This window comes from Coffea eugenioides, chromosome 1 (genome assembly GCF_003713205.1).
Source record: "Coffea eugenioides isolate CCC68of chromosome 1, Ceug_1.0, whole genome shotgun sequence".
Classification (NCBI taxonomy): Eukaryota; Viridiplantae; Streptophyta; class Magnoliopsida; order Gentianales; family Rubiaceae; genus Coffea; species Coffea eugenioides.
This window is the reverse complement of record NC_040035.1, coordinates 42,909,096-42,921,211: the sequence shown is the minus strand read 5'-3', so window position 1 is coordinate 42,921,211 and position 12,116 is coordinate 42,909,096. Positions and strand designations below refer to the sequence as shown.

Here is a 12,116-nt window from a genome sequence, read left to right as displayed (position 1 = left end):
CAAACATACTAAATTAATATTCAGTTCGTCTGCTTTGATATTTTTGTATTTTTATGCGAAGCTTCGTTTTCCCTTCCAAGACTTCAGTCCTTGGTACTTAGCAGCATTGCAGCATTTATGTACTAGTCTTACTACTTAGCCCTTTGTGAACTTCATATTCAAGGTTCCAAAAGCGTTAAGATTGAACCACAGAAAGTCCAAGGACATCAATTTCTTGTTTGCATTGCTGTTTTCTATAAGAAAAATTTTACATTTCCCGTAAACATATTTTTTAATTATTCTTTACTTTATATGCATCAAATCGCTGCAGTATATTTTCTGTAAAAACACTTTAAAATAGCAATCTAAATGAATTCATAGTCTTTCCCTCTTACCTCCTAATCCATTCCAGATCCCTTTTCTATCCAAAGCTCATTGCATCAGTACAGTTCTTCTCATCTTTCTTCTTTCAGTTTTTGTCAATCTTTTGACTTTGATTATTTTAACTGCCTCTTTTGGTAAATGATGATGATCTATTTTAGCATATTTCAGATTTTTCTCTGTGCATCTATGTACGGAAATGCATAATCTATTGGTAGCACTTTGCTTTTAGGCATAAAATCACGGAGTGTGTTTGGATTGCTGAATTATTTTATATAATATTTCGCTTGCATCATAAGCTCATTTCTCAATTTACTTTTTTATCTCACATACATCAAATCACAAAAAGTGCTACAGTAATTATTCCAAATAATATTTCAAAAAGCATTCTTTCGGTTGGGGTTGTACAGTCTTCAGGTTGTAGGACTCAGGTACATTATACTTATTTGATTGTTTTTAATAATATTTATTTGTTAATTTTCTCCCTTTACGCCATAGTCGCATTTTTTTCTCCTTTCCTTTGAAAAAAAAAAGAAGAAAAGTATCACCTCGTCACAACAAATTCAAATTATTGAAACCCTACATAAAAAATTAATCTTACCCCACTCGAATAATAATTTGACAATAAAGGGATAATGACATAAAAGCCAATAACTATTTGCCAACAAAAAAAGATGAAGAAAACAATTGAAAACCCATTCCCCACTCCCCAATCCCCAGTCCCAAGCCAAACACAAGAACCCAAAGCCAAGTGTCACTCAGTCCTACAGTAGGCGTCTCGGCTCTTTTGTTTTTTAGCTCATAAATTTTCTTTATTTTCATTATTACCCCCCATTTAAATTAATTAAATTAAATTAAACCACTCTTGCCTCGCCAGAAAATCTTGCCTTTCTCATTTCTTTCACCTTTCACCACCGTTGTCATCTGCTGTCCTCCGTTCTCCCCCGCCGCGATTACTTAGTTAAACTCCATTGATTTGGTGTAGGTATGGCTGCCAAACCGTCGGAGAATGGAGTCGAAGGTGATGATGAGAGAGAGGAAGAGGAAGAAGAAGAGGAGGATTCGGAAGAGGTTGAAGATGGAGAAGAGGAGGAGGAGGAGGAGGAGCCTAGGTTAAAGTATCAGAGAATGGGAGGTAGTGTGCCGTCGCTTCTCTCCAGCGACGCCGCTTCTTGTATCGCTGTCGCTGAGCGTATGATCGCCCTCGGCACTCATGCTGGATTAGTTTACATTCTTGATTTTCTTGGCAATCAAGTAAATATGTCGTTTAATTTTGGTTATTTCTCTTTCTCTTCTGCTGAATTGATTTATTTGAGTTTTATTTTTGTTGTTTGAGCTAAAATTCAGCTGAACTTTTTGGAGAATTTAGTTAGATGGTGGTATAATTCGTGCAATTTGAATTTCTTTTGGATATTATAATGTCCTCCCGGCGGTGTGCTCATGGCTTTTAGATCAGAGCTGATAATTAGTTGGTACTTTGTGGCTTTAGCTGTAGAATGCTTTATAACCAAATTATAGAGAAAACAATCTTTATTGAGCTGACTGAGTTAATGCTTGGTGAAAATATTCTTCTGCTTTCAGCTTCTAAATCACTGGCATGAAAAACTGATTGTCCTGTGATTGAAACTTAGAGGAGTTCAGTGGAGGTACAAATCCTTTTCTGTGATTAATCAAATCTAAGTCCGTGCAGGGTCATTTTTCTCAACGCAAGGAAAAGCTTTCAGAGATCACCATGTTCTCAAAAATCTACTTTGTCTAAGAATTTGGTCTTTGGTCTTATGTAGGGACTTGCTTTTGATTAGCTAGCATATGACTTGCTGTCAAAAGAAATGTGTTTCTAAATACTTGAATTAATTTTTGTGGCCTCAAATTGAGCTAAATCTGGGAAATTGCTTCCACCTTGGAAGATGCAATTATCTACTTATTGAGACCCTGGTGAATGTTGAGATGTCAACTGCTTGAAGTTTGTACTGAAGAGTTATATCTCTCATGGACAGGTAAAGGAATTCCCTGCTCACACAGCTGCTGTCAATGACCTTTGCTTTGATATAGAAGGTGAATTTGTTGGAAGCTGCTCAGATGATGGGTCAGTTGTAATAAATAGCCTATTCTCTGATGAGAGATTGAAGTTTGACTATCATCGCCCCATGAAGGCCATTGCTTTAGATCCAGATTATTCAAGAAAATCATCAAGAAGATTTGTAGCTGGTGGGCTAGCAGGTCATTTGTATTTTAATGTGAAAAAGTGGATTGGTTTTCGTGACCAGGTGCGCTTTCCTTATGCATTGAAGTATCTCTCATGGTTCAAATGATTTAAAATTATTTCCAAGGTTTTTGATTTCTTTACTAAAATTTGCTTTTCTTTTGTAGGTTCTACACTCTGGTGAGGGTCCTATTCACGCAGTGAAGTGGAGAAGTAGTCTTATTGCCTGGGCTAATGATGCTGGTGTAAAAGTCTATGATGCTGCTAATGATCAACGTATCACATTTATTGAAAGACCACGAGGAAGTCCTCGCGCTGAGATTCTGCGCCCCCACTTAGTATGGCAGGTCAGTAAAGAACAATACACTTTGAGGTTGTTCCACTGCCTCCACTTTAAACTTTGCTTTCTCTGAGGGAAGAGCAGGAAAAAGAGAAGAAAGAATTATCCTGTCTATTTTCTGCTATGTCTATGCTAATTCTTACATATTCTGGTAATGTGGTGCTATTTGTTACAAAATCCAGTACCTTATAGTTGGTTGGTTGCTTTCAGGATGATACACTCCTGGTGATTGGTTGGGGAACTTATGTAAAAATTGCATCCATAAGGGCAAATGAAAACAAGGGAATTAATGGGGCATATAGGCATATCACTATGTCCAGTATTAATCAGGTGGATATTGTCGCTTCTTTCCAGACCACCTATTTCATTTCAGGACTTGCTCCATTTGGTGATACTTTGGTCGTTCTTGCATATATTCCTGGAAAAGAAGATGGAGAGAATGAGTTTAGTAGCAGTGTTCCATCTCGCCAGGTAATTGTTGACCATTCTGCTTCTCTAAATGGTGTGACTTTATCCTTTTTTTTAAAGTCTCACAATCTCCAATGTTCTAGTTAACTCATTCTAAGCCATTTGAGTTAACTTAGTCCGCCTTTTGCCAGCATAGCTTTGGTGTTCTATTATCGACCTTTGTATATGCTTTTCTATATTTAGCAATGTAGATCTTTGCATTACCCCTTTTATGGTGATTATTAGACAGCTGTTGCAAAGCAAATTTCTAGTTATAGATAAGCACTCTAGAAACTAATTATGATGGATACAAAATTGTTTGGTGGAATGCCTTAAGGTTATGTGGCAGAGTTATAAGTCAATTACATGTTGCTCTGTCCTAAAAAATGGACAGTATGACCCACTTAAGAGGATTAACTGACAGTTAAGTATTGTAAAGTTCATTTCATCCTGGAAGATTTGATTGGTCCTAACCAATTATAATTGTCCAATGTTTTGTTTTGAGCAATAATTGGCCAACATGTTATTACCTTAGCATTGTTTTGATTTACTGTTCTGCCAACAGTGTCCGAGGGCACAGGTTATTGTGTTATTATGTCAAATATCCTTAGAAGCATAATCCTCAAGCATTTTGTTGCTTGTCTTTTAAGCTTTTTGTTTTTCTTTTAATGACATCTGTACCCCTTTTCTTCCTGCTTTCCAGTATTTGTTCCGGCATGTGGTTATAAGCTTCTTAAATGACTTGAACCATATGATATAGAATCCTGTTCAAGATACATGGCATTCTCTAAGATTTCTGAACTTTTACAATCAGGGAAATGCTCAGAGACCTGAAGTGCGAGTTGTGACATGGAATAATGATGAGCTTGCAACAGATGCTTTACCTGTACATGGCTATGAACATTACAAGGCAAAAGACTATTCTCTTGCTCATGCTCCTTTCTCAGGTAAATTTTATTTGCCATACACATTGTAGACTAGTTTTCTTGCACCATATTTTTGTATGTTATATGTATTTATGAAATTTGTGGTTGAATTGAGATGACATTTGTGCTTTTGACCAAAGGTAGCAGCTATGCCGGGGGTCAATGGGCTGCTGGTGATGAACCATTGTACTATATTGTGTCCCCAAAGGATGTTGTTATTGCAAAGCCTAGGTTAGTGTTTATGTTACCATTTTTCCTTCAAAATGGTTTCACATCAAAACATCCATCAAACTGATGTATACAACCAGATTGAAAAGAAGACAAAGCTATTCTGTCTGCATTTTCTATTTTAGAGGGGCATGTTTCATGTGAAGACATTTTATAATGTATTTATGATTAGGTGACCAAGAGATGTTACATAAATAACCTTTTTGGTTTCTTCGGGTAATTGTGGCATTTGTCTTTGTCAGACCATCAGCTATAGCATCCTGGCATGTATGGACAGATTTTAGCCCCTGTTACCATCTGTTGATGATGAATTTTAATTAGTTTCATAAAGACAGCTTCATAATGAGTCCAAAAATAAAGTAACAAGCCATTGGCCTAACAACGTACAAACCAAATAACAAAGTTGAGCGAATTTATATTGTCTAATTAGCTTTCTTCTCTCTATGGTTATCTGTCAAGTGGACTTCAGAAACTATTTGAGCTTCCGAGATGGAATTTCTTTTCACAGTCTATATGACTTTTCCAGCTCCAAGTAGAAGACATAAATCGATCTGCTTGCCATTTAATTGCTATAATAGCTAAAGAAAAGCATATTAATATTCTTTTTTTGATCAATTATTTGTTATGTTCTTTTGCAATTTCCAACAGACCCGCAATTTCCAACAGACCCGATAAGGTTGTTGCTAAGTGCCTTTTAGTGATTGTTATACGTGTACTAGCTTTCATCATTAAACAACCAAATAAGTTGCTTGAGGTCATGGATTTTGCATTGTTTTTATCACGCTGTTTGAAACACTACTTTAGAACAGGGAACATATTGATTGTGTCAATTCTATGAGCAGCGCCATCATTTAATAGAGGCCTCTGGAGATTGTCTTACTGTTCTTATTTTTGTTGTTTTCTCAAGCTAGTCCTTTTGGATTTGTTCTTACCATTCTGTTTGTTAGTTCGAATGTGATGGCACCTCTACCTCCCCACTCTCGGTTGTTTTTGGAAAAGAAATAGAATAATTAGAAACAAGTGTTGTGCGATGCCGTTCCTACATGTCTTCTTTCTTTTTCTTTGCTTTGATCTTGGGCTGTTAGATTATATACTGTAGGTTGTATGTGATAGCTTGTTGGGTTATATATGTAGATGTTCTCAACTCAATTTGCAAATTTGTTCCATTGGTGGGTTACAGGGATACTGAAGATCACATTTCTTGGCTTCTTCAACATGGATGGCATGAAAAAGCCTTGGCTGCTGTTGAAGCTGGTCAGGGTCGTAGTGAACTTCTTGATGAGGTATTATGTTTGAATAGTTTCTCCCTTGCTCCTCTGATGATATCACACTTCAAAACCTTGTCCTGTGCTGACTGGTTCAACATAGTCTTCTGAGTTATCTTTTTTTATTGTGATTTAGTCAGCAATGAAATAATCTTGACATTATATGTTCCACACCTTTAGGAATGCCATGTTTTGCCAATGTTACTCTTGAATATATATATTCATGCCAAATTAACTGCAACTCTACATGGAAAATGGATTTCATTTAATAGATTTTTAAGAAACAATTGTTTCATTGTGCTTTTGTCCTCCACTTTAGTTTTTTGGGTAATTGTTTCTTCATAAATGGTAGACTTTTTTTGGGTATTGCAAGAACCAGTTGACTACTATGACAACAAAACAGTTAACGAGTTTGATTATAGAACATTTGTTGGAGAAGTAGTGTTTGCAATTAAGAATTTGTGGGTTTTGTTGCCCCTATCCTTCTATTATACCTATCACCAACTGTTTCAGATAGGACCAATAGGCAGTTTGACCTCTCTGTGCATCTGTTGGTATTGTTGGCTATCACATACTATTTGATATCTCATTTTCTTCATCCTTGAGTTTAGATTCCCACTACTGTAGCTTTCCTTTGTTCCATCTGGTCCTTCCTGTCAAGGAAGCTTCTTTAGTTTATCATGAATAATATGATGAATCTACTGCAACTAGTGATTATATAGCCATAATATTTGTTTCTTTAATTGAAGTTAAAGGTTAAAAACTAGTATTGATAGTTTAAAGGCTTTTCTGATCTATGAATGAAGTCTAAGATTGAAGAAAAGGAATAGGGAGATGTTTACTATGGGTTGTGCTTGTGTTTCAGGTCAATTTACTGCAGTTTGTGCATTGTACTTATTTGTATTTTGTTGACATTGAATTGAATAGCTATTCACATGTTCAAAATGTAGCCCTACTTGTAGGATTGTATTAACAGAACTTTTGTTGTTGTTGTTGTTTTTTTTCTTTTTTCTGCTTTTGTTACCCCTTATCAGGTAGGTACAAGATATCTCGACCATCTAATTGTGGAAAGAAAGTATGCCGAAGCTGCATCTTTATGTCCCAAATTATTGAGGGGATCAGCATCAGCATGGGAAAGGTACTTGATAACACTGATGGTAATCTTGAATTTCTTGAATTTTCATCTTTGATTACTGAGCTTGGTTACTTGACACAGATGGGTTTTCCATTTTGCTCATCTCCGTCAGCTTCCTGTATTGGTGCCATATATACCAACAGAAAATCCAAGATTACGTGATACTGTTTATGAGGTCTGCACATATAGTGGCTAGAATTTGGTTTTGCTTAGTAAATTATTATTTTTTTTTAAATTCAGTCATAGTAGTAGTTATTGTAATATAGGTTGCTTTAGTAGCTCTGGCAACAAATCCGTCTTTCCACAAGGACCTTCTGTCAACTGTTAAATCTTGGCCGCCTGTAATATATTCTGCATCGCCTGTTATCTCTGCCATAGAATCTCAACTTAACACTTCATCAGCAACTGATCCTCTCAAAGAGGTTAGTTCTGAAGGTCTTTTCTTTTACTTTAAATTATGCTTCTTGCTAAGATATGCTATTTTACTGTATTAGGCGTTGGCTGAGTTGTACGTGATAGACGGGCAGTATGAGAAAGCTTGTTCGCTTTATGCTGATGTAAGTGCCCATTCAGGATTTGCTACTGCTGTTTCTATTTATATGTCTGGTCTTTTTGATAAAAACATCTAGTTGTTGCTACTAAATGCTGCAGATTTTGATTAAAGAAGTTTTGCTCTGTAGAAGCATGCTTTGAGCTGCTGTTTTATTCCATATTGATTTGTCCTTCCATCATTTCAGACTATGAAGCCGGACATATTTGATTTCATTGAGAAGCACAATTTACATGATTCAATTCGTGAAAAGGTATGTTTAAATAACATCCCCACTCAATGAGATTTAATATTCTCCTGATAAAACAAGAATTTCTGTTGACCTTGTTGTTTCCTCATATTATGGTAGTCTATGGAAAAGGAAGATGAAGGTCTTAGTGAAGTCACATTGAGCAGCTTAATTGAAGCCTGCTTTCGTTTCTCTATTACATTTTTCCTAACACTGTCCTCAACGATGGTCTCAGGTTGCCCAACTTATGATGATAGACTGCAAACGTGCAACTTCATTGTTGATACAACACATCAACCTAATACCTCCTCCAGACGTTGTCTCACAGCTTATAGCTGCAAGGGACAAGTGTGATTGGCGATACTTTTTGCATCTGTATCTTGATGCACTATTTGTGGCAAATCCTGTTGCTGGAAGAGATTACCATGACATGCAGGTTGGTGTAAATTGATCAACTTTAATACCTTGAGATCCTCTTCTGATTCAAGTGTGCTCCCCTTCATTTCCTGCTAGTTTCGATATTTTTGCCATAAGTACCTTAAGATGTCTCGAGTCTACTAGGACTACTCTTTCATTTCTTTCCCCTTTTCTAGTTTTCTGTTCATGCTTATTTCCTGAATGAATGTGATGAGTATTATTGAATATGGGAATCCTATGGTATCACTAGATGATCTTAGCTGGCATTGAGAACCTTTTTGTCTTCTTCTTCTGCGAATAGCCTCATAATCCATTATTTTGGCCTTGGGAAATCACGAGTACCATTTTCAATGCTGTCTTTTTTATTTGTATGAATCTTCTAGATGAGCTCTTTGGTCAGTTTTCAGATGCTTTCTTCTATTTGGGGACTTCAGTTTAAGTTTGCTTTACATACTATTTCTAAGTTTGCTCTACATATTATTTCTTCTGTTCAGGTTGTTCTTACATGTGGATATATGTAATTGCTTGTTTGCAGCGGCTCCTAACATCATTATTTCCTTGATGCTTTTAATAGGTTGAGCTCTATGCAGATTATGATCCAAAGATGCTGCTTCCCTTTCTACGCAGTAGTCAGCATTATACACTTGAAAAGGTTTGACTAAATATGCCTCATATCTCACAATCTTTTTGTGATGTTTCTTTTCTGTGACAGTAGTGAAATTTCTGTTAGGCTTATGAAATTTGTGCCCAAAGAGGGTTGTTACGACAGCAAGTTTTCATTCTTGGAAGAATGGGAAATTCAAAGCAAGCTCTTGCACTTATCATAAATAACCTTGGTGACATTGAAGAGGTAATTATCAATTCTTCCAGCTAATTTATGAATTTGTTAATACTACTTTGAAAGTTTTTAGTCATGGGATTAACTTCATGATTTCTGCAGGCTGTAGAATTTGTGAGTATGCAGCATGATGATGAACTTTGGGAAGAGCTAATAAAGCAATGTCTCGATAAACCAGAAATGGTATATATTTTTTTTTTACTTTATTTTATTTTTGGGCTAATCAAAGTGTTTGTTGATGCCTCATTATGTATTGTAGTTCCATGCTTGCATTTTTAAGCATTTAATATTTTTCTCGGCAGGTAGGTGTTCTTTTGGAGCATACAGTTGGCAATCTTGATCCTCTGCATATAGTTAGCATGTTACCGGATGGGTTGGAGATTCCTAGGTGAGCTTCTTATGGATTAGTTTTTCTTGTTCTTTAACTTTTCCCTGTATTAATTTTTCCTTTGTATGAAATATATGGTGAACAGCTGGACTAAAATACCAGCAGAATTGTTTATAGTTGCTTGACTACCAGCTAATCACTTCATATTGCAACCTTCCTACCATCGTGGAGGAATTATTTGCTTCCATGACACAAGTTAGAGACCTCCTGATAACATGAGCTGGTTTTCATTTTAAACCTTGTTACTTGGAGATACCTTTCCATGCTTCTTGGTTTTTCACATTCTATGAATTTCATAGTCAAAATTAGTAGGTGCATTTGGAGGACGTGATGTGATGCAGCATGATTTCCACATGCTGAAAGGAGATTAATAGAACTTCATTAATGTTCTCAGCTGCTATTTATGCAGCTACTGTGTCATAGTTGATTGGGTGATACTCCATTAAGGACACTGATATATGCAGCTAACATTCTTCATTTTCTCTTCCCTGTGTTCTGGAATGACACTGGATGTTCCTCTGAAGTTCCAATTCTACAAGAAATTTTAAAGCTTTTCCTTTTCCTCTAACCTAACGATTGTTATCAAGATAATTCTCTTTATACGCCGTAACATACAATAGTGGGACCTATTGAAGCAGACTTGATGGTTCCTTATTTTTACAGTAGTATTTAACGGACTCTTTTTTTTCCTAAAAGAAATTATCACATCTTTTTCCAATGCTGACTGTGTCAAAACTATTCATCCTTGTAGCCAAAAATTTCACATTCCTTTAGTGTAATGTCCATGGGATCTTGTGTTCTGCCCTTCTTTTCAGGCTGAGGGACCGTCTTGTTAAAATCATCACGGACTACCGGACAGAAACTTCTCTCAGACATGGTTGTAATGATATCCTGAAGGTTTGCAAATTAACTGCATCTCTCTTTTGCAGTGGTGTCAATCTCTGACTCCTCTTGATGCTATATTGTGACTGTGAACTGACAGGCTGATTGTGTCAACCTCTTAATCAAGTATTACAAGGAAGCAAGGCGTGCCATATACTTCAGCAATGAAGAAAATGAAATCCGTGCTAAAAGGGATGAGACTAAAGCTTCTTACTTGGGAGAGAGAGTTGCGGGCATGAAATCCATGGAGGTTAAGTCAAAAACCAGGGGAGGTGCAAGGTGTTGCATGTGTTTTGATCCCTTCCCAATACAGGAAGCATCCATTGTTGCATTTTTTTGTTGTCATGCCTATCATACTACTTGTCTCATGGAATCCCTAAATTCCGTCACTAGCAAGAAAGAGCCAAAAACAAGTCCCAAGGAGGTGTTAGCATACTATGAATATGAGAATGGTGATGTAGATGAGGACGAAGATGACGCATCTTCTTCAGGTGCTCCTCAAATGCGATGTATCTTGTGTACCACAGCAGCAGGTTGAATAGGTAGCGAGTTCCAATTCTCCTTGTTGTGTGTCTGTGATTGTTTTTGCTGCGGTTTGTGTGCATATAGCATGAGTATACTTTCTTCATCAATTCTGTTCTTTTTTTTTTCCCCTTCTTTCTGTACAATAGTTATCAATTTTTTGGGGCTGTTTTAGTGGCCCTTGAGATGAGGGTGGAGTGGGAATGGATGTAGTATAGACGGATTTCGGGGCGCCGCTTGCAGTTGTGTTGAATAATGCAACTGGGGAAGGTTGAAAGGCATTGGTTGACCAATGTTGGAATTTCATGCTATTGAACAACCTGGGGTAACAAGCGCATTAACTTGCATTGCATGTACTGAATATATTCATATATTGTCATGCTGATCTTGTATATTAGTTGGCTCTTTGGCATCAGTCATTCAGTTGGAAGTTTGGGAACCCAAATACATACAAATTTCTTCCTCTCTCTTTTGTATATTTTTATTTTGTTGGTGTCAGAGTTCCTTCCGCTGCACACGGCAAAGCAATTTTTGTTGTTCGATTAATTTTCAGAGTTCTTCCAGTTTCACGAATTGGAACTATCCGCTTTGATGTTTTACATATTGAAAAGGAAATAGGACTGATGGCTGAAGTTTTGAATCCTTTCTGCATGGCATAATAGAGGAAAAAATCACAAAGAGAAAATATTTAACAATTGCGAATTCTCTGTATAAAAATTGAAAGAGGGGAAGAGGGATGGTATGACCAAGCTGTAAACGAGAAGGAAGAGGGGGCTTTCACGGTTAGAAGCCCGTAGAACAGAATCCATGGGTTCAGGATACATTATTACAATTACGTTACTGGTAGACGTTTTATTTGTGTAGATCAGAACATTTTTACGAAATAATTCAGACAGATGATACATTTTGGTGTTGATTAGGAGTTTGTTATACTAAAACACCAGCTGTACTTAAAATTGTCTTCTGCACAAAAACCAAAGAGAAAAAGAAAAAAAAAAAAATCTGGACTGAAGCTTTGAACCAGTTGAAGAAATCTTGTTTATTCCTTTTACATGGATTTTCCGCGTTTCTTTAGATATTATCAAGGGGCATTTAATCGTTGAGAGCAAACTCCTAAGCAAATACTCCAAAAGTGGAAACCACAATGAAGCCTCGGAGTACACAAAAAAACAAGCTTTGGGTATCGAATATTCCTTTACAACATATGGGAATTGGATGCAATGTTATTTTGGCCGCCTTGACTGGCTTGATTAGAACTTCTTCGGAGAAGTAATTTTTTTTCTTTTTTGTTGACGTCTCTAAAGTAATTTTCGTGTTTAAGCATGTGCACGAGTTAATCTGATGGATACAAAAATCGTACTCCAAGGAGAAGGGAAAGAAAATGAC

The 12,116-nt window shown here is 36.6% G+C and overlaps 1 protein-coding gene across 1 annotated transcript; it reads left to right on the top strand.

The window, feature by feature from the left end:
• Window positions 1-1,242: 1,242 nt before the first annotated feature.
• On the top strand, window positions 1,243-11,228 carry LOC113776762 (vacuolar protein sorting-associated protein 41 homolog). Its single transcript, XM_027321826.1, has 19 exons — window positions 1,243-1,614; window positions 2,358-2,627; window positions 2,731-2,910; window positions 3,114-3,374; window positions 4,165-4,297; window positions 4,417-4,507; window positions 5,685-5,787; window positions 6,804-6,907; window positions 6,986-7,079; window positions 7,171-7,326; window positions 7,399-7,461; window positions 7,642-7,707; window positions 7,919-8,119; window positions 8,675-8,752; window positions 8,831-8,950; window positions 9,041-9,121; window positions 9,241-9,326; window positions 10,142-10,223; window positions 10,309-11,228. Exons 1-19 carry the CDS (start codon window positions 1,348-1,350, stop codon window positions 10,744-10,746), a joined length of 2,874 nt encoding a protein of 957 aa, XP_027177627.1. The 5' UTR covers window positions 1,243-1,347; the 3' UTR covers window positions 10,747-11,228.
• The last annotated feature ends 888 nt before the right edge of the window (window positions 11,229-12,116 follow it).

Bases quoted from the DNA above. Each gene is read 5' to 3' on its own strand.
- LOC113776762 (XM_027321826.1), top strand. From the start codon at position 1,348: ATGGCTGCCAAACCGTCGGAGAATGGAGTCGAAGGTGATGATGAGAGA. The intron at 6,908-6,985 runs GTACTTGATAAC...TACTTGACACAG, and splicing joins TCAGCATCAGCATGGGAAAG to ATGGGTTTTCCATTTTGCTC. The intron at 7,080-7,170 runs GTCTGCACATAT...ATTGTAATATAG, and splicing joins TACGTGATACTGTTTATGAG to GTTGCTTTAGTAGCTCTGGC.